Genomic DNA, 23,557 nt, shown 5'->3' on the forward strand with positions numbered 1-23,557 from the left:
TGTATAAGGAACTAACCTGGTTATTAGGCTTTTGATTTCATACTATACTATTTGTATAACTTTTTCTTTTCAATCTTTCGCAAACTTGATCATAATTGGTCTGCAGAACCAACACTTTGGGGCATCAAGTTTATCCAGATGATATCTGAATTGACACTAATGAACGAAAGACGGATAGGAGTTAATGCTGATAGCTAATCACTATCTCATGCAGTATTTTCTCTGGAACCGTGAAACAGTTGATTGTAAATGCTGTGTTCACTAGATCCGTCAATGCCTCACGAGCGCAATAATACGACGCTTAGTGAAACACACAAAGAAGATGAAAGGTGCCGCAAGATTTCTGCTTTTTGCATTCCAATTATTCTACACGCAGTGTGATTCACCAACTCTTGAAGATTAACGTCAACTTTTACAGGTAAGGGTACAAACAGAACAAAATGTTAGTGTAGGGTACATTATTAATAGGAATTTTGGGTATAAAAAGATGAGTTTGTGAGCTGTAGAACAAATAAAAGCGACCTGATACATTCGAAGCAAACCAAACCAAAATTCATTCTTTGCCAATGACTTGGCTTATCTTTCCCCTTTTACGTGATGTTCAACCACTACCCTGCTTCACATTTTTACGATACGACCATTGTCAAATTTTAATTTGATTGAATACTATAGACTGTTTTAGCGTATGCTAAAACCCACGTCTTTCGTCTCCGGTGGTTCGTTTTAGATAGAACGTTCGGTACAGAAAGAACGAGAGTTCTCTTTATTTTCTCTCCGTTTAATTTACATGTATCGCCCTCTGCCGGCAAACCTGGCGCTGACGTTTGAACTCGTTAAAATGTTTAAATTTTTAACAACCATCGACCTATATTTCATTGAATGAGAATTTCATATCTTTCTTACCACACATGATGCTGCATATGGCATGATGGAGACGCCTAGTAGGTGATAAACTATAAGCTTCACATATAAAGTACAGAATAACGTAAAGATGCGCGCGTATGCGCCAAAAAAACTATCATTTATTGTTACAAAACATTCTAGACTATAAGTGGGTATGCATCATATTACAATCTTTCACAATCCTTAGCGATGGCGTAAGGTTAAAGACAGAAAATTGAAAATGTTTCCAGGAGTTTTGCGAAACAATGCTTAATATTTTGTGACATTTAATTTCAATTTGCTTAAACTGTCAACAATTTTAAAGCATGATAATAAACCTTTCTAAAACTGTGCTTGAAATTCGATTTCGGCCATTATTATAGGAGTTACAGACCTTCAAAGTTGATGGATTTTTTTCAATTTTTCACGCCGTATTTTCACAAATCTTGACTTTGACGGGCTGTTTCTCAGAACCTGGAAGAACAGAGGCTCTAGTTTTTGGGTCATTTCTTAGTTTCATCTTGTAGTTTAAGAAAACATATCTCATTTTTCTGAAATCCAAAAATGAATTTTTGATTTTTATCCCGGCTTCGCTCCATCGTGCGGTGGCGTCGTCTGAGCCGGAATTTCCCAAAAGCCACACGACTCACCGTATCCATCGCACCTGGTAATGTGTTGTTTTCGCGGCTCAGAAGTCAAATTGCCACGTTCTGATCCTCATCCCGCTGGCCAGTCCGTGGATATGGGTTTCGAGTGGTTTCGATTAGCTCCCCGTAGTGGAGCGGGATTCCAAGTAAACTGAGTTTTGCGTTAGTCAACGGTGCGCCAAACGACCGTGCCCACTTTTACGATACCTTGCACGACGAACCAGATGCGATGGAAAATGTGCAACGATGACGAATGGAGCCCACCAGGGAAAGGATCAAGTGCTTCGAGAGCCGGAAATTGAACAAAAGAGTGGCGCGGAAAACGAAGGCGCTTTCCCGTTTGACACCAGACGAACGAACGAACCACGGATAGGCCGTTGTGTTTTGTTATTTGCTAGAAGAAACCATCAATAATGACCGATCGGAACATGGAAAAGCTCGAAGAAAGGAGCAGGAGGTTTTGTTTGTCAACAATTACAAACCAGCTTCCCTTTTTTTTTTATTCATCAACACTATCATTTTCTTTTCTGCCATTCCCAAGGAAACCGCCCGGACAAAGCCGGTGAAGGAGAAGAAAATGAGTTTTCCATTTGAAGCGAACAGAAGATGACAAGGCGTGTTGTTGCTCTTGATTGGAAAGTGTTATTCAATAGGATTGTAGAAAATGCAAACATCATGTTGAGAGCTGGTTATGAAATAAATTGAAAATGAATTCAATTCTCCATAGTGTCGCTAGCGATCCATTTGAATATACATTAAAATATCGTAAATGTTTTGAAAACGGTGGAGTTTCAAACAAGTAAACAATTTTTAAAACTCTCCCAACATAACGTAATGTATCATGCATAGACTAGAAACCAGTGCTATTATGTAATAATTATTGGAGCAATATTACTTACTTAAACTAGTGTCAACAAAAAATCTAACAAGTTTGCGTTTAAGATCAAAGTGAAAAGAACTTAACGCATCTTCAATAGAAGAAGATTTTAGAAATCCATTTAAATGATCTAGATCTTAGTTTAGAAAGACCAAAATTCAAACATATTTAAGTATAATGCACAAACATTACGTGAATACGTAATCTTGTCTAAGCTAATGAAGTTAAAAGTAAATAAAAAATAAATGGTAAAAAAAATCCATCTCAAAAAAAACAGTATATGCTGTTATAAAAAAGAATCTTTACGAAAACAAGAAAAAAACGGCAACGTACGGTTCAGTTTCCAGACTTACGGTTTTGATACTAGAACTCACACTGGTAGAAGCATGCAGCTTTCGGTGGGAAAGTGCAGCTCAAACGAATGGACACGCAAAATACTCACCCTCGTCGTGCATCTGCTTGGCGGCGCATTCCGCACACTCGGCGCATTCGGTGCAGACGGCTGCACTCTGTTGCACTTGCTGCTGTTGCTGTTGCTGCTGCGCTTGTTGTTGTGCCTGCTGTTGCGCCTGCACTTGCTGCTGCTGCTGCTGCTGCTGCTGTTGTTGATTGACGGTGGCGGTCTGCGAACCAGCCTGGCCCTGGCCTGCGGTGCCCGTTTGTTGTCCCTGCTGGCCAGCAGCAGCTCTGGCTGCCAACATGGCAGCCCGTTGCTGCTGTAGCCGCTGGATAACCTGGAGCTGCTGAATATGTTGTGCACCGAAGACGTGCCCACCGAGTGCCCCGCCGAGTGCGTTGTCAAGCAGCCCACTGCCGTCTTTGTAGCCCTCCGGGGGGCTCAGCGTGGCCTGGTCGACAAACTCGATCGGGGGAGCAAACTTCGGACTCTGTTTTGCGGGGGTGGAAAAAGGAAAGAAACAAAAGGAAAAAACGGTAAGACAATCGGGCATTCGTTCTGGGTTGCGGACAATAAATAGAAAAGAGTGCGCCATGTTGTCGATTCCACAGCAGATCCGAGAGTAAAATGAGACATTTAATTCTCGAAAGAAAATGAAAAGAAATATGGGTGCAGCGCTTTTCCGGCTGCGTTTCTCGAAGTCGTTCGAGTTCTTCAATCGAAAACAGAAAACCCCCCGAGTGTCGGGACGGGTGCGCGCACGTCGAGCACTGATTGACGAAGCGTGTAATTGATCGGACGTAAAATTGAATCGTACCCCGCCGATCGGGAAGATCCCACCTCCTCACCCAACCGTTGGGTAGACAAATAAAACTGAAACATAAGACGGACGGCAAATAGCTCACAACTTTTCATGCGATAAATCACCATCGTTCGGGAGATTGAGCAAGGGAACCCCCCGGTGAACAAGAAACAATTCGTGGAAGGATTGCTGGCAAGAGAAAGTTGCGCTTTGGGCCGATCGATAGGTAAGAAAGCGACTGCTGAACTTCCTTTTCGCAGATTACAATCGGAGCAGCTCCAGTCGATCCAACCTTCCGGCACGATGCAGAGGTGAATAAAATATAATCATGCCGCCGGAAAGTCGAGCAAATCAACTCGGTCTTCGGCGGGACGAGAATCACGCACGCACGCCACACCGGTGTCGCTCGGAAAATGATTCCTTTATTTTCCACCGCTTCCGAAGGCCGCAAGGCTTGCGCTTCCCTGCTTGACCCACTTCTGGTTCGAGGAAAATTCGGTTGCCCGTACCTCAAACCGGACCGGGTTGCATTATTAATGCACGATTAGTGGCGCCCGGGAAAAAGGCGGGGGCAGGGCAGGGCAGGGCGGACTTTATGCGCTCTCGAAAGTAAGCAAGCAACCGATTTCGTTCGTCAAACGAGAACGACTTGCTGGAAGCACATGAGAAGCACAATTTGTGTGCGCTCGCTTGGAGGCGGATAATGTTTCGCCCTTTTGCGTCGAAAGGCGGTGCGTAAATGCCATGACGAAGCCGTCTAACAAGGTTTGACGTACGCACGAGTGCGCGAGATCTGCGTCCTGGTAACGAGCGAACGGACGGAGCATCATCGTTACTAAGAAGGTTACAAGCGAGTTTTTTCGATAAAAAGGGGCAGCCATTTGACTTCCAGAAAACAATCAAGAAACTGGTAGATATTGATAACCGTATACCCATGATCTTGATAACTCATAAAACATATTTTTTTATATTGTAAGCCGTGGTTTCTTATTTGTATGATTCGGTGTACCATTAGAAAAGATTTCTCAAGTTGCTCTTGCAAATTTACAAAAACTTTCAAAAAGTAAAATTCCAAAAGAAACGTCACAAAACCAGTTATAACCTTCCTTATGTTCTCTTACATGACAAAATGAAACTAGTGAATGAAATATAAAACTACTCTGAGAAAAATAGAAAAAGGGAAAAGATATTAATAAACTCTAAAACGTTTTATAATAAAGTTTGAAAAGAGAGACATCCCAAAAATACAACTGATTTTATTACAAATTTAAAAAAAAAATTATTTAAAAATGATATAAATGAACAACTTTCTTAAGATCCTATTTCAAACACGATGTTTCTTCCATGCAGGATAAAGATTCTTAACTGTGCCTTCGAATGGGACTAGAAGGTAAGAAAAAACATTCCAGTGAGCTTTACAATACCCTTATCACAATGCTTTAGCCTCCGCTGGCACAATATTCCACACACGACGTGTGCCGGGGAAAAGTATTGAAAATATCCAACATAAAAAAAATACCCCCGCCAGCAAAACGAGCCCCCTCCCCCCCTTCCATGGAGGGTGACATTTCTCAACGGAAAATACCTTCCTGTATTAGGTTCAAATATTTCACCTTTCAACCTGGCCTCCCTTTTTCCACCCGAGATACAGACCCCCCCCCTCGCTTCTCATGCTCGTTCGCGATAATAATGTGTACTGCCGGGAAATCCCCCCCTCGGCATAACTTTTCCTACCGGTTACACTTGCCGGCATGCCGGGATGCCATATACGAGGATGGCACGTTTAGCAGATGAGTACCCTTTTAGGGAATCCAACCATTACGTTAACATTAGCCTCTCTCCCTCCCATCGCTCGCTTCCCCAGTGCTTTCCTCTACGTTCTATCTTGCTTCGAGCCATTGTTGCCGTGTGCCGAAAGGAGAACCGGCTCCTTTGTGGAGTGTGTTTGGAGAGCGTGAGCCGTCCGTAGCCTCATATGAACATATTTTGTTTCCACTTGTTTCCTTTTCCACGTTTGCCCTGCTGTCGGCTCGAATCATCCGATTTTCCTCACGTGAGCTTCACGAGCTCCTCCAGAATGGCCCTTCTCGGGCTTCGTACGCACACCACACTGGAACATACACACGAACACTGTTTTCGTTCAGTGGCTTGATGAAAAGTGTCCCGGCAATAGAGTCTCCAGCAGGATCAGGACCCATCGTGGCATCGATACGCTCTGGCGCACGCTTTCGAAGGTCACCGGCAAGAAGTCTTCCAAGGCGCAACCCAAGAAGTCTTACCGGCATCCGACCGGCAGCTCCTTAAGGACGGGCGCTTCTCGAGAACCCTAGCGCCAGACGAACCAGGTCGAAGGGATACTGTTTCTTCTCCTTAAACGATTCTTCGCTCCGGTTTATGACATGACAACGTCTAGAGGGAGCTCCCTCTCAACCGGCGGACGTATCCATGTAAAAGAGAAGAACTATTTTTACCTTGATGAAAACTGAACCCTGCAGAAAAGTCAACCACGTACGGATCATTAGGCAAGGCTCCGCCGTCCGGATGCCACGTGAAAGAAACAGGAAAGTGTCCTTCGGTAAAGATAATTGAACGACAACCACTCGGCGGGACGATCGAACGGCCGAGATAGCATAATCGAAAATGAAGTGTACGCCACACACACACAGTTGCAGTTATTCCTGTCAAGTTCTCCCCACGGATTCGTCCGTTATCGTATCGCTGATTGCCTGTTCTGGCTCGTTATGATTTGTTCGTCTGTTCGTTCGGAAGCCGAAAGCAGACCAATATTGTTCGAAGGTGAGTTAATCCGGACGGCTTGGGGTGGGGAGGCAAAAAGTTACGTAACAAAGGAAATTAAGGAAAGCAACATGAAAGTACGCCTCGCAGAAGGATAGAAACATCGGGATGGTATATCGGTTCGTGTTTCGGTTCAATATCTTCCTCCATCAGAACGGAACATCGGCAATCAAACAAGCGAGATACGAAACAAGCGCCTGTTATCGATTTCCCCGACGATTGGAAGATTAAATGCGTTGAGATTAATTATCAATGGAACAGGGATTAATCTTCTTGCTTTGGTTTTCGGTCTTTCGAAGGTAGGGATTAGGGTTTCCGAGTTGATCGATTACATTTGGTGCGAATGCGATGATGTCGATGACGTTTGGAATTGTATCATGGCTAATAAGGTCAATGGCACTCAATCAAATATTTCTGTGCATGCAAAATGAAGAAACAAAACGTGTTTATTAAAGAATGAAACCAATTTCAGCTCAAGCTTATGTACATAACAGGCTTTGAACAAATTTGTCTTTTCAGGGACGAAAACAAACTTAAGCTTGGTTAAGTAGAACAAGCAGCACATACAAAACGTACGGAAAAATGCTTCCGAGAATAAATCGCACCCGATGCTGGCGGCACACAAACCAAAAAGATCACCATAACTCAGCCCGATTTAGCATTCCCAGAAAACGGACCGGGCCCTTTTCCTAGAAGGAGTTTCGAGTGGACAGATTTAAACCGTATCCATCTGTGGTTTTGCTCTACTTCTACTTCTCTACCCGACCAAATAGTGTCCATCAAGACGAACAGAAGTGGCGAAACAACGTGTTCACGAGTTTAGTCAGTGTCAAGGGAACAATCTACCGAAATCTGGCCCGAGACACTGTCGCCCCGTTAAGAAATGCTTCTCGTCCCCAGCTGGTGGGGCCACACTTTTCCAGGAATGTTTCCCGAAGCTAATTTGATAACGGTGAGGAAAAACCAAGCTGAATGGCTGGCACGGTTTGAATGGTAATAAAAGACAAACACTTCCGACGGGTTTCACCGAAAGGACCAAACGAAAAGCTGCTGCTTCGACTATGCACCGTTAGTAAACACCGAAAACTTCTATAAATTCCTCCAAAAAACAAAATAAACACAGGACCTCTCGCAAACGAAAACTTTACAACTGAAAATACCAACACTTGACCTTCGCCACCTGCAGCTCGGGTTGCTTTTCGAACTTCTTTCCGACCCGAGTTTGCTTCGCCTTAAAATATTCTCCACCAAACAACCGAACAGGGCCGGTTCTTGCTACTCCTCGGAAGTAGGGTGGCACGAGACGTCGCTGCGGTGAAAATAAATTTTCGGTAGGTAAATGTCACCTCCAAACAAAAAAAAACTGTTTTCGCTTACATAGATTTTCTTTTTCACAAAAAAAAATATACCGAACTCATGTCCACCTGGAGTGAATGAGGACTCGAAAGGTGCTTACGTATGCTGGAAAGCAGTTGAAAATACGAGCACATAAAGTGTGGTTTTCCAGTCGCAACCGGTTTTCTAACATATTTTCTTTATTTCAAGAAAGTTTCCATCTCTGGAAAATGCATTCTTATGCCTATGTCAAGAAAAACAGGCGCGAACAATAATCCATCTCCGATTAGTATTTTATGGCGATAAGAATAGGACTTTATGTACCTCTCGAATAAAAATAAACATGATTTTCGATCATAAATTCTTAAGTACTTTTTAAGAAATTTACATACGTCTCACTCAATCACAAACTCAATAACCTCAAGCATCTGAATATCTCATGTATACACTCCCACGATTTAGCACAAACAAAGTTACCACATTTCAGAAAGTTGTAAATTTAATTTGTTCACTCTCTCTCTCTCTCTCCCTTTCTCTGTCAATTTCTTAAATTCAATCATAATTACTCATGTCAACTGCTCAAGCGAAGCACCGAGCTACCCGAAACCAATACTGTTGACTTTGCCAAACAACTGAAGAATGTTTTTGGGAACGAGAAAAAAAAACGTGTTATCACAATTCCCGTGTTATCAAATATTATGCCTACAGCTGCCATTGATATGCGCAAACACTTTTTTATGCGTGCGAAAAGGGCGAACTCGCACACAACAAACAACGCGCTTCGAAAAAAAACTGGAGTCGCTTGAAAAAGGATGAGACAGCAGTGCAGCAATAAGAAAAACACAAATAAAGATTTGATTCAGCAGCAGCGTTTTTCTGCCACTCATGCAACCTTCTTTGGTGAACGACAAAAAAAGCGAAAATACACCAACACACATAAACGCGCTTTGAAGACAGTTTTCAGGGCATGTCCCTGCGAGGCAGATCTTTGATCCAGAAGATACACAAAACATCGCACAAGCTTCATACTTTGCATCCACCGCCCGTCTTGGCAGGATGAATTTGATACTGCGTCGTACCCGAATAAGGAAACGGTGCTTTTTTTGGAAAGGAAAGTAGAACCGTGGACAACATTTACCCAAGGAGAACTCAGGTTCATTTCCGTGTGTCAAAAATAATAAAAAAATTCGCACACAAAGAATAAAGAACGAAGGATGTCAACACGAACATGGGGTGGGGGAGTGTGGAAAAAAGGTTGTTTGGGTCACACTACCTTCGGTTCATTCATGTCAGCTTTTCTCCGGCCTTGGAAAAAGCTACGCCGGGTGTAGGTGTTTTTGACACATATAGAACCGAACTCAATACGTGAAAAGCAAAAATAGTAGCATTTTCGTTAAAAATATCGCTGCCACACGAGAAAAAGGCTGAAATCATCCATTGACTGGTTCAATGCTCCTATAGCTTGATTCAATATACATCTCACAAATCTGTTCTGCAGTGGAAACATCAGTGCTCCAGTTTGGAAAACGAAAATCGGGAGAGAAAAACCGAAACGACAAAGGTTCACCAAAGAACCCGGTGAAAGTTCGCTTCGAGAAGCTTTTTGTTATTTTCCAACGTTAGGTACCAAAGTTTAGATTTCTTTCACAACGACATAAATAAAGAATTCCAGTACAGTGAAAGTTTAAACATGGTTCAAGATGCCACAAAATGAAAGGAAACTCGAAGTAGGCATTTGTGTGATTTCAAAAAATCATTACGACCCATGATAATCATCTGAATCTGAAAATAAGTTCAAAGAAGTGTTGCAGAAAGTCTACCAAACCGAGGTCATGTCACGGGATAGGAAACAAGGCTACAAAACACTCCACTGAAAATCAATCAAATACTTCTAAACATGAAAAGTTTCCCCTCGGCCGGGCCGCACCCTAATCGCGGTCACAAAACTTTAACCATATTTCCACCGGCCGGATTTTCCACCTTCACTGTCAGCTCGCCGAAGCTAAAAACCCCGGGGTCTCTTCTATGTATTTAGCGTCTCAATAGCTCAGGCTCGGAAGCGATCCATCCCTCCGTAATAACCGATCCCTTGGCGTTGGCCCGGACGAACTTAACCATCTGACCGGACCATAATCGATACCTCACCGGGCGGGGAGCGGGTAGCGAAACGCGACACGGATCATCGGCACGCCGGGTCACAAAAGTCGGAGACCGAAGCCACCCCGCCAACCCCCCGGCCAGACGGAGGGTCATCAAATTTGTTCGCTGGGAGTGAAAAAGGTTATTAAAACATTACCATCAAGGCGATGGTGGCGGAGAAGGCGAGTTCTTCGGGAGGCCGGTGAATGGTGGAGGTTGATTTTATCACCACCCTCACCGGGTAGTCGTTGCTGGCGGGCCCCGGGTCTTCTAGGATCGTTACTGTTGAGTAATCGTCACCACTAACGGTGCCATTGTGTCGATGGCAGCGCCGGGAAAACCTCTCGATCGATTAGTAGTAGTAGTAATAAAAACGTGTTACGCTTTCGGAAAGGTTTCCTTTCCGTTTGGAGTTGGAAAAAACAGGACACTGAAAGTGTTCAAAGACACACAAAAAGAGACTATTAAGGGAATGCATACAAGTTCGGTTCGATAAGCTTTGAACAATAGTTTGTCAACTGTAGCAAAGAGTGGGGAAAATTGGTTCCTGTAATAGCTGTAATCTGGCTATTTGTCTTTGTCAAGTTTTCCAATCGTTTGTTATGATTTGGGTTTTTCGTTCGTGGATAAAACATGAGCATCAGATATAATATTACAAACGAAGCAAGCATAAACAAAAAAGGAAATTCAATCATTCCACAAGGGAAAACTTTTCGTATCCTGATGAAGCCGACGAATGGTGATAATATTTATAATCCGGGGCTAAAAATAGCATCATTTTTTGTCTCGTACGTTTGTCTTTAGGAAAAAAACAGATAACAAAACAGTAGCATCAACACATCAGTCAAGGCACCCCCAGGACGTTAGCAGGTCACATACACTTATCCGAAATGATAGACGCTCCTAAGTGGACACGTGTGCCAGTGGCAAGCAGGTGACAAAAAGTCAGACCCATTTTCACCTTGCAGCTGATGTTACAGGCCTGATGTCACTCCCCCCTTCGATACACACACACACACATACACTAGATATGCTGGCAGAAATAGCACACGCCCAACCAAGGGTTCGCCAAAACGTGGCGTAACCGATGCGCTCCCATCGTTCATCGCCAAATCCTTCCTTCGCATGCCGGAGGCGTCGTCGGTTGTTGCAGACGTCATACGAGCCGACACGAGTGGAAATGCTGGGAAATGGGCCCACTAGTTTCCTGCTGCGTCTACCCAGAATGTTATTCCATTTCCATTCCTAGCGTACGGCTGGCGAGCAACCGAGTGGAACCGTTTTTTGCAATGTTTCCAGGTTTTTTTTCATCGCACGACCAAAGCCAAAGATAGAATTCTGACGGAAAGCATTTATTCACACCTTCCATCGTCGGTTGACCAACGTTTACTTTTACGGGTAACCTTTTTATGGCGTGTCCTTTAAGGAACAGGATATTGGTTTTTCTTCGTATATGTTACCTTTTAAGGAGGTTGGTATAGGATTGCAAGCTTTGTACGAAATAAATATTTTATTCATAACATTTTCACAATACAAAATAATTTACTTAACTGCTTCAGTAATAGTAGTAGTAGTAGTAGTAGTACTAGTTGCATAGCTTGTAATTCATTATGTTACATAAAACATGTATTAAGAATTTTTTTCCCTCAAGGGAAATCTCAAGGTATAAGGTATTGATTTTAACTACACTGCGTCCCAAAATGATAGCCTCACCCAGTTTTTTCACTCATATGCTATTTTAAATGATCGCAAGATAAAATAAACGACAGAAACATATTCCTTAATCTAAAAGAAATGTGTTTCACTTCCAATTTATCAGAAAAAAAATTTAATTATAACATTTTGGTCAAAAATTTAAAAAATTGAGTGTCCCATAATGATAGCCTCACTTCAAAAATCATTCAAATTAACAAAGCAACCCAGTTCCTAGCCACGTTATCCGTTGCCAAAAGTAATTTTTAAGTTCTCTTACTTTAATTTGTAATTTAATTTGAACATTGGAAGCAGAAAACAACTCTAGGAACGAGAAAAAAGTCAAATTGATGCTTATCGCTTTAATGGCATGTCAAATCATGAGATTGGTGTGCTAATAAATAGATTCACAAACGTCATTAACGATTATGTAAAAGATTCCAGTTAAAATGAGCTTCAGAAGTCTCCTGGTCGTCTTCAAAATCTTTCCTTGCGTGATAATCGGAGAATTTTTTAAGTTGCTTTCAGTTCAACTAAAGGTTGCCGTAGGACAAAAAACGATTTCTGGTTGAATGTGCACAAAAATGCTGTGTTGCGAGCTTTGAATTCATGTTCTGATATTGTAAGAGAGTCCATGAAGAAAGTTTCTGCCCTCAAACTTCACCAAAAAGTCGATAGATTGAAATTTGCAACAGCACATATGACATGGAAGAATGTGTGAAGAAACGTAAGTTGTCACTTTGTAGTCTTGTTCAAATTTTAAATTGATAATTCATGTTAGGTGGATTATATTGATGAAAAAAAGTTAAATATTGATGGATCGGATGGTTACATCCATTACTGGCGAGATTTAAGACGATAGCACGATTTTTCTATCGTCGCAATTTTGAAGGTGATTCGGTCGTGATTTGGGCTGCGTTCAGCGGTCATAGTAGAAGTGAATTGGATCTTGTACCAACACGTATGAACAGCGATATGTTTATCGACATCCTGGCGAATCATTTGAAGCCTTATCTGGAAAATCACAACACTCAACAGCTCATTTTTAAGCAAGAAAATGCTGCCGGGCACGCACGCAAGACAACAAGAACTCACCTTGCACGGTCGGGTATCAAAACAATGTCTTAGCCAGCCGTTTCCCCAGACCTTAATCCAATAGAAAATGTTTGTGGAAGCCTAGTTCAAGAGATTTATGAAGATGGGAGCCATTACGAGACCATAAAGGACCTTAAACTGGCAATCCGAAATGCTTGGCGTTCCTTATCAGTAAATACGTTAGAAAAATTATCGAAGAGCATGCCATCACGAATTTTTCAAGCAATAAATCCTAATGGGGGACCCACTGATTATTATATCATGACTTTTGAATCCATTTATGCTATTTTTGTTGATAATTTAATCAAAATCCTAAGTGAGGCTATCATTTTGGGACACCACAGATTTTAGTTTTTTGGACCGAAAGGGATTGTTTATTCGTTTTTTTTCAACAATATTTATGCAAAGTAGTCAGTGTATACTTACAAATATTTGTGTATTTTTTGAAAAAAATTATATGCTCGGTATTCGCCCTGCACAGTAAAAACTAGGTGAGGCTATCATTTTGGGACGCAGTGTAGTTGTGTGGTTTAAGTTTGCGAGATAACTGTTATTATAGTTTAATGATAATTTTGTTATTTGTTGTTTGATGGTACTTATGTTACATCTTCTGGGAACTAGATGCGTCCGGTACGGTGTGACATCTAATATGGCCTTAAGATATTTGTTTTGATATGGTTTGAAGTTTTTTCTGGTGTGTTTTGGCACATGCTATCCAGACTTGAGAAGCATACGTTATAAATGGTCTGATCAAAGAAGTATCGAGCAGCAATTTGGTTTTACAGTTTAATTTTGATTTCCTGTTTAGGAAACAGTATAGTACACAAAAGGTTTTTGATAACCGTGGTTTCTATATGATATCGATATATTAGTCTTTTATCCACAGTCAATCGTAAGTACTTGATATTTTCCTTCCATGGGATAACGGTGTTGTTAATTTGAAGCTGAGTTTTTGGGATTTTATTTAATTTTCTGAAGCGTGTAAAAAATGTTGCTTCCTTCTTTGACTGCATCACATTTACTTAATTCGTATCAGTGGAAATTAAATATAATTTAACAGAAAATAGCATCCTTTGAAAACATTTCGCTAGAGCTACTGAATAAACTAATGAGTTTAAAAACAGAATCGCATTCAATTAAGCTTATCAGTCGAACGAATGTAAAAATATATTATTTCTGTCAATCCTTTGCATTTAAACAACCTTTATTTAACCATGTTGATGTGCTCTTGAGCTGTTTTAATACAAATTTTCTTAACGCCTCCTCGATTGGATTATTTCCCAGGCACTTGCAACCCGCGTGTGCACAAACTTTCGGGGACCGGGAAATGCCCCAAACCGGAAAACGCCGTCCAACGGTAAGCTGCTCATAATTCTATCTACACCTCGTTAGCTAACGTTCAGCTCGTCCCTGTGGTCCATGGTGTGGGAACCGTTTTTCCGAAGCTCGGAAACCCATGTACCGTCACAGCATCTAGCAACAGGACGGCCCAACGAAGGACTCCACAGTTTCACCGGATGTCCTCCAGGGAGCGAGCCAGGCTGCCGAGGAACGGCATCCCCTCATTAACCTACTTACATCGTCGGTTAACGGTCGGCCGGGCACGCCTGGGTCGGTCCCGGTATGTTGAGTGGTAAGTTGGTCGAATTTTACCGTCGGCCGCAGCGAGATGTTGCTGCGTGCGCCCATAAAAGCCGATGGGGCTCGGGGTTCAATACGATTCCGCCAGACACGACAGCCGTAAGCCGTGGATAAGTAGCACCCGGGGAGGACATAAAATCGTGGCTCTTAAAATGGCCACAAAGGTGGGGTGGAGGAGGGAAACGAGGAGGCGGGGTGGATCAGGACGATTTTCCTGTTTATATTGCATTCCGTTTAATGGGAGGAAAAATAAGTCAGCTCCATTTTCCACCGTAACCGGTATTACGGCCGCAAATTTTTTTTCGGGGTTTGAGGAAGGATAAACGTTACGAGCTATCCAGAAGATTATCCGTGCTGGTTTATTTTCCCAAATTTTATAATTTCTCTTTGAAGCAACATTGAAAGGCCTCGAGAGATATTGCCCATGCTAGTTAATTTCACCATTCGCACTGGGAAGAAGCAAAAGAAGAGTCGGGTCTGAAAATGAGTCGAGTTCCGCTTCGCACCCAAAACCGGACACTGGCGACGCCTGCCGAAGAACAGACAGTCGAAACGCAGCCGGAAACGACTTGGAAAAACCCGCCCAGGAATGGTTCGCGCTATCGCACAGCACTAAAAACTTACTCCACCAGTTATGGCGAGTTTTGCGACATCCTCGGTGCCGGTTTTTTTTTTTTTTTTTTGCTGGCGCAATCCTTTTGCCTTAAATCGCACTTAACACACACACACACAAACGGAGACCCGCACAATGGTGCGACTGGTTGTGCTTTATCGCGCGAAAGTAAAATGATGCACCTCGAAGTGAACACATTTCGGGCGATAGTTCATTTTTCAGCCAAATAAAAACGGACATCGTTTCCGGGCGACGAAAAGTAATAAAGTATCCCAACAGTTACATTTCGCGCGCGCCAACTGCAATGAAAGAACTGAATCTATTTATCCGCCATCTTTAGAAAACCATGAAAAAGGCGTCTTTGTGTAGCTCCAACTCGTTGCGAAATTCGATTCCATACACCAAACGGACAAAGACAATAGAATCGCGGTGATGCAAGACGTGGCGGAAATACGCCAGTAGCGTTATCAAAATTTCCCCATAGTGAGCGCCTTACAAAAAGGATTATGCCAGGAATGTCCGTTCACGAGACGATGAAGAATGCAACCGGGCGAATGCTCAGCTTCTGCACCGTTCGGGATGAAAGCTAGTGCCGAGAGGAGGTGAATATAGATTGATCAAAAAAGGTGCCTCATCCTGCATTATGTTCTCGCAGGCGCAAATGGGAGCGCAAATTAAGGACGCATCTCATTAGCGCCTTGTGATGAAGACAAATTAAACGCGGAAGAGTGGAAATAATTAGGGCAACTCTGCCGAGCGGTCCGTAATGAAGCCATTAAACGGTGCACGCTTGACTTTATTAAAGTAGGTTAATGCTGCCATCGAATCGAAGTAAAGGTAATACTTTACGGTAATGTTCAGTTACGGGTATTTCTTAAATTGTCTTATTTTAAATTTAACTTTGTTCTCCTCTACCGATTTCAATTTGTTCTCCTCAACTTCGCAAGCAACTATTTTTACCACAAAATTTGAAGTTTTCCTTAAAATGAACGAACCTTAGGTCACCCTTTAATTATACATCGTTCGATTGGAATAAATTCCGTTGTTTTACAGCGTGCTTGTTGTAGTTTCGTTTTAACCTTTTGACCCTTGACCCTTGTGGTTATGGGGACCCATCAACATACGCATCGACGAACAAACAGCCCAACAACAAAACAAAAAAGGAAAAACCATCCCACAGCCTAATCAAACCTCAAGTCGTCGCACAAACTTCGGGGCTTCGTCGAATGAAACAATCAAATCTGATTTCCCAAGCACACATTAATTGGTCCGCCCCAAAATGTTTAGCAAGCATTCGGCGAACCCTTTTCTGCCTTGGTTAGCTCGTTCGGAGATGTTTAATTCGGTGTGTTGTTATTATTCTACCCGATTCCTTCTTGAAGAACGATTCAATTTGGAGTGTTTTCGGAAAATTAGCATAAGCTTTCCGCCAGTTCCAGTTAAAAAGTGTTTTCCAATCAACGGCGACAACCCCAAAAAGCAACGCGTTCGTCATTGGGAGAGGTGACATTAGGAAATGGAAGAGAACTTGGGAGAAACTGGCAGGGGAAGCTACGAACAAAGGAAACTTGTGGAACTTTTCCGGAAGTCCTGTAGGGAAAAAGCGAACCCAAAACCGTACTCAAACTTAATTACCATACCCTTTGCCGTTTTTTTTCTACCCCCAACTTCGAACATCCTTAATCCGCTTGCTTTTTTCTGCTGATGCTACAGTTTTCTTTTCCATAATAGAGGAAAATATGCTCCTCTGGAATACATACGGGAGTCAAACGATTGTTTTCCATACTGGCTCCTTCCTGGTCCGCCTTCTGTTACATCAAAATGGCGACCGTAGAATGCGCTTCTCGAACTATTCAGCTAAAACCAGCCGTGCGGGTGCGGGACCTGGGGAGTTAAATCTTTCCCTCTTCCTCTCTTAAGTTCATGAGTCACCAGCTCATGGAACGTTCCGAAATGTGGTGCACTTTTTGGCCGGTTGGAAAAGCAAAAGGAAAACGAACGGTGCAAAGGCGACCGTCACGCGGATCCTGCAATGTTTGACCTAGTTACGCGGTCAGTTCGCTAGCGGCGGCCAAAGGAAAAGCTAGTCCCAAGTAAGCCCAACCGCTTATAATCCCCTTGGAAAAGCATCCCGACGAAAGGACACACGAAACGGCCGACTTTAACGGTAACGTATGCCACCGGGGAGGCCCTTTTCAAAAAGCGTCGGAATGCTTGCCATATGGTACCCGTAAGCGCAGGTCATATCCTCCCCCTCTCCTGGTGGGCAGGAAGAAAATGCCTCCGGTGGGGCGGACGGGTGCCAGCAACCTGCCGACGAAAAGCGCAGCCCCAGAACAGGGACTCCAGCGCGCAGATGAGTGGGAATTATTTTCGGTCCACCGAGCAACGGGTGGGAAGACCGTTTTGCAACATTAACAGTGTGCCCAACCCACGTATATGCACACACACAGACACATAAACACACATGCGAAGCTGGAATGTTCCCCGCGTGATGGAAATTATGATAGCGACAATTTGAGAAATGAGTGTTTATCCCAAGCCCTCCTCCTTTCCTCGCTGCATTCGGGATCACGGTGAAAAGAAGAGGGTGGACGGGGTGGGCTGGGAAACGGTGGAGGATTTCTACACCTGATCCTTTCGCGGGTTTAAAAACCGCCGCTAAGTGCACTTGCCAACCTAGGACACGAGCACCAGGTTTGTGCTGAATTGGGTCGCGAAAGGAGGAAAAACTGCTCCCCATGGAAAACATGAGGCTTGGAGCGGGGGACGGGTGGGCGCATGGAAAAGTCGCCGTTAAGCCTTGACATCTCCGCCCGATTGGTGGTGAAGTTTTTCCCCCACCGTCCCAGCTGTCAAAGCATGTTGCTTGCTTCTTGGGCCAACTTGTTGTCGTGTTTATATTTCTGCAATAACGGAGATTAAAAGCTGGCGAATAATAATAATCCCTCCAAACCTACACTGGCGCCATCCGGAAGAGCAAGCTAGTTGATGGGAAAACCATTAACCCACATTTTCCGCAGATGAAAGTGAAACGTGACATCTCAATCGCGAAGACAAATTTTCATCCGCGACCTTTCTTTTTTCTAACTCGTTAAAATTTATGCAAGACTCGATTTCAGAGCATCACATTACTCATCGCACTGAATTAGATATCGACGTACCATTGCTTTAGCTGCCATTTCTTGAGAACATTCTTCCTTTGGCCACCAAACCGCTTCCATGCTCCTTGTACGTAACTCTGAACGTCGCTAACTATGTCAATTAATTTACGATGCAAATGAGATTCAACATCGATCCTTGCCTTTCTCGCCGGTTTTGAGAAACTGGCAACTGAAGTGGTGTTTTCTCTGCTTCAAAGACAACTTGAGCAAACTTATCCATCCATCCACGGTACCGAAAGCTAGAAGACCGATCCGGAACGAGATGAACAATCCTTTCCAGCTTTCGAAATGAACCATCATACTTTTCTATTAGTTTGTAAATTCAATTTAATAAGTAAGAATCTACACGATTGAAAAATTAAACAGCTTGTGTTTCTGTGATTACATAATGAACAATTTGAATTCATCAGCTCGAAGCTCAAAAGAGGTTTGTTGTTCCTATAAATATTACACCTGCCTGGCTCAATTGAATAACAACGACAAACAAATGTCCTTTGCTTGAAACACACGGCTTTTCCGAAAGGCGTCTATTTTTTCCCCCTTCACGGGAAAAACTCCACCCCGGCTGGTGACATTAAATCACACTCCGGACACGTTTCGAGCACCCGAGCTGGCGTCGATCCAGCCCATCTATCAATCTTCGCTTTTGTAGAAATAATCAATTGCACTGATTCGGCCGTGTGTGTGTGACAAAAAAAGTTGGGGAAAGTGCATTGGAAAATCGGCTACCTTACCAGACACACTCCAAAAAAAAAACGGACACATACACACACACACACACAACCCCTTTGTGTACGTAAACACAATTTTGTACCTTTGCCAACTCTTTCGTTATCCTTCTGTTTTTTTCTGTTTCTTTTTTCTGCCCCGGTCCCAAGTGACATTGCATTTTCCACGAGGGCAGTGAACCGCTGAACGTAGTGGAACGGCAACACGAAAAACTATTCTCCGAACCATTTTGGATGGAATTTGGTCCCGGTTCCATACTTTTTTGGTGCCGGATCAAAAACCCTACCCAACAATTCGATCGACACCGAGCCGAGAAAATGATTCCTGGAAACCGCACGCGATCGGTTCGGAACAGGAAAAAAATCCAGGGAAAGGAAAATCCAGGAACACCAGCCGAAGGTCCAAGGATGCGCGGAACATATGATAGGAAACGGCATATTGATTTCCCTTTCCACCTTGTGTTCGACTGGATTATGTTGCAGCACCGATGAGCCCGAGTTCAGAGTGGATGGGGAAGCTGAAATAAGCAATTTTTATGCCGTTCGTAGGGCGGGATAAATTTGTTCACCAACCCCGCCACTGGCCGAGACAGTTGCAGAGAGCCATGGAAGCAGGAGAAGGCGGAAGAAAAAACATAAAAGTGCTGTACGACAGCACGAAACAACAATCCGTTCCATCCGGCCGCATCCTGGGCGGGAATTCCTGGCGCTAAGGCGCTCATCGGATTGGCCTCGCATCGCGAATGTTCCGACACGACAATTTATGCTGACGAAGCGACCAGCCATTATGTCGAGGGCGCTGCCGATTCTATGGATCCGCAAGTTTTCTTCGGCCAAAAAACAAAAAACAAAAACAAGGAAAAAAGCCAACCGTATCGAGAATCGTATCGAGAACGCTGCGGGGCGGGTATGAGTGTTGCGAACCGTAAACAGGGCAACCGGGCCCGTACACTCCCAAAGGAAACTGCGGGTACTGCCCGCAGGGACAGCCAAGGCAAGGAAAATGGAATGCGAAAAGAAACTACGGCGGGAGGAAAAGCGACGCCCCGTCGAAAGCCGATTTCATCGAGTTTTCCCAACCACGCGACAGCAGGGCGGAACATATTCAACTGTGTGTGCGTGTCTGTGTGTGTGTTTGCAATTTTCGTGTGCAGCTCTGTGATGTGTTCCGTTTAGTGTGTTCTCCCCTCCTCCCGCCCCCTCCAGCGTGTATTCCCACGAGGCGCACTCTAGCAAAGGACAAAGCCCATCCGAATGACAAGTTCGGCACATCGTTCTCGTGCAGATGGGAAAAAGTGGTGCGCGAAAGTCGTGGGAAAGTCGATTGCAATAAACGGGCTCTCGGTGGGTGGGGGTCGAAAGGGGGCAGTGAGTAGCCCCGGGTCGAAGGCAATCTAGAAGTTGGCCGTGAAGCACCAGGCGGCTCCATCGTGTCTGGTTGGGTTGTGGTTTCCAGCCTTCGGTGGGTGGCATGTTTATGCCACGCGTATGTGTGAGTGTGTGAGTGTTCTTTTACGACCGCGTGTGTGTTTGTGTGTGTGTGTGTGCCCACACTCTGTCAGTGCCATTTCCGCAGCCTTTAGTATCGGGCCGACCGAATTCAATAAACATGTCCCATTTCGAATTCGCACGAAAGCAGAACGGAAAGAAAAGTGCCTACGCTAAAGTCTGCACCACCGCACAACATAAGCGACCCCAGGGGGTGGGGGCGAGGGTGGAGGTTCGGCCAAGAGTTGGAGACGAAAAAGGCGGCCCGTGCACTGCTGCGCAAGAATGTCAGCACAAATCTACGTCCTTAATCAGGATGAACCTGTCCTGTGGAGGTCGTTCTAGGGGCAGGGCGGAGGGGAGAAGGGGCCGCGTGCGAGGTCTAGAGGTCGTTGAGATAATTAGATTTATTTCGGTGACATTGCGACAGTCCGGGAGACGGTTGCATTAGCCCTCGGAGTACGTGTTCATTTGAGCGGCCAGCAAATTGAATGGTGTTCCTTTCAATGCCGTCCGAGGTTGTGGGCCTCCGATAAATGGCCGGCCGTCCGAAGATGACACATACACACACACGCAACCTACGCTACTTCAAACCCACGCCCGACGGCCATAGAAACGGACCGTTATAGCCCGACGAACGAACCAAGGCTTCATGATTGGCGCTCTTAAGACAAGCGTCCGAAATAGAATACCGTCACCGTCATCGCGTCCTCCGCCAACCTTTCTTCCTCTCAAACGCTACGGTAGCATGCAAATGGTAGCCACTGGCTACATTAACACTCGCACCCACACACGCACACACACACACGCATGAATGACCAAGGAGCACGAATGTCGAAGAAGTTGATTTATTGGATTTGGGCGTACGGTAAACATAAATCGTCAATGGCTGGAGCACGGGAAAGCTTTCCAGTGTTGCTCGGACAGACGGACCGATCCTGCGTGCGTTGGTGGTGTGTTTAGGTCTCCCGGACTCGGGTCAATATAATTCAGAGTAACGGTTCGCCGGGCATTACAGCGCCGGCGGACACAGGACGCAGACATTTCGGTTCCTCAGCCCAACTAAAACCCACAATGGGAAAATTATCTCATACCAACTTTATGTCAGCTGTAAATTAATTTCAACAACACCCCAAAGATATTGTCGTTAATTCCTTTGAAACACATTGTATGCCCGCAATGACACAGCAAATACTTTATCTGCTCGCATGTTTTTATGACATCGTGAAAATGATAGTTTTTTTGGTTTTTGCTCCACCTCTGGTACCTTTCAATGTCTTATACTTCTAAAGTTTTAGGGTTCATGAAGATCTGCAATGTACACAAAATATTTTGATAGGGTGTATGAAAACAGTTTCCCTACTTACTTGGTACTAATTTATGAATTTTGTGTAAAAGAACATTCACCAAGAAATCGAAGATTTGTTTCTTCCTTATTTATGCCTTTCTTCATCTTTCATCTTTCGTTCATCCATAATGAACTAGAAAGATCCAGATGTAACGAAAACAAGTCCAAGTGACTCGGGTTCGGTAGATGAAAAAAGTTCCATCCTGATACGAAGCTTCTGACAACTTAATCTCACAGCTCGACACTCGGCACTGTGTCTCTTGGGAAATTGAAACAACAAACTTGCAACATTCAATGAAGGTGTCACGTCATCCGACAATAACAAAAAAAAAAAATCCCTTCATGGCATCGACACCGTGCTGACCTTAGCCAACTCGTTCCTTTGTGACAGTGAATCCGTCCCTTTAGGCAACTTGGCATCCCGCTTGAAGAACCATTTCGTACAACCGTTTCTATTCCGTTCGGGTGGAAAACATACAAACAACGTTCTCATCAGAACGTGTCCTTGGCGTCGGTCGTCGGTTGACGCCAGGAGAGTAATCATCAAATACGTTACGCCTCGAATGGGAGAAAGCCACTCGACGATAGCTTTGTCGATCGAACACGAGAATACCTTCCCCGGCGGGCCTTGCGGCGTTGGGACGTAATTGTTAGTTCCTCGAGTGCTAGGACATCACCATTCGCAGGGAACCATGTGTTCGCTCCTGTTTGCTACCGAACATCTTTATCGTTCCGGCGCCGTTGAACGATGATAATTCAGATTGCGAAATGAATAGAGCGGGCGGGTAATGAAAGAAGCTCATCGCATCAGTATCTTCAACGTCACACAATGGCGAACGGGAACGTCTTCGTCAGACAAAACACCACAACGACTCTCGAGCGAACCAATTGCCGAGGCGTTGGGGCGAAAACAAACCGAAGAAAATTCGAGCCGTTCCAGCCCGCAACCCGTAACGTTCCCTTCGGTGCCCTACGAGTGCGCCTGTGTTCGTGGGCTGGGTGCTGCCGCGCAGGCGGCCTTTACTCCACTGCGTGTGCTCTCGTTTTCCTCGCCCTGACCCGTTTTTTTTTTATTTACATCCTTCCTCAGGACCGTGGAAGAAAATAGAGCTCCGTCTTGTGTCGGCATCAGCGCGATTTAACCCGGATCAAATGGACGAACAGTGAGAAATAGTTTTTGTGCATTTTAACGTTCGTACCAAACCTGACCACCCGCCATCATCCCCGCCCTCGGTCACTGAAGCGAGGAAGGAGCTGTGAATTCCACGAACGGAAACGAGGTCACGAGCAGCAAGGTCACCTCGCACCAACCCGAACTTTTCGCGCTAGCTCCCCGCTCCCCCAAAAAGGAAACACAATGGCGAACGGTGAAGGACTAACAGGTGGCGCTGTACTGGGTGTGCATCAGGCATGGTTCCATTTTCATCGGTTGCATGTTGAACGTCGGAAAACAACGCCCAACGGTTGCCTGCAGAAGTGCAGAAGCGTGTACAGTGCGTCGCGAGTGAAAGGATGCTACAGGATGTTTATTCTAATTGGTCCCGCTTTTGAGATTCAATATTTGAAGACTGCTCTAGGGCCATGTTTGGTGGATGTTTACTTGCTATCTTTCGCAACAAAGAACAGGAACACAAAGCATGTTTCCAACATAAGACTTGTTATCGTCAATCAAATTGAAGATCCTGAATTCATTAAACCATTCTATATGGTTTCTTTTTCGTACGTTTCTAAACAGCAAAATGTCCTCCTCTATGCCTATAAACTGTCGTGCAGAAAACATCCATGTATTTCGTCAAGTTTGAGGTATTTCGGACCACAGATGATCCATCGTTAGCTTAGGTTTCTTGGGTGGATGTTTCTTTTAGATTACTTTTATTCAGTTAGCACAATGTCCTCTAGTGGGAGCACTCTCC

At 44.2% G+C, this 23,557-nt stretch overlaps 1 protein-coding gene across 1 annotated transcript in view; it reads right to left on the reverse strand.

Moving 5' to 3' along the window:
- Positions 1-23,557, reverse strand: part of LOC131272322 (uncharacterized) — a 53,877-nt gene that overhangs the window by 24,816 nt on the left and 5,504 nt on the right. Inside the window, exon 3 of the mRNA XM_058274020.1 lies at positions 2,849-3,293. Coding sequence (XP_058130003.1) covers positions 2,849-3,293 — 445 coding nt within the window. The remainder of the gene's footprint in view (positions 1-2,848; positions 3,294-23,557) is intronic.

Source organism: Anopheles coustani, chromosome 3, assembly GCF_943734705.1.
Source record: "Anopheles coustani chromosome 3, idAnoCousDA_361_x.2, whole genome shotgun sequence".
Lineage (NCBI taxonomy): Eukaryota > Metazoa > Arthropoda > Insecta > Diptera > Culicidae > Anopheles > Anopheles coustani.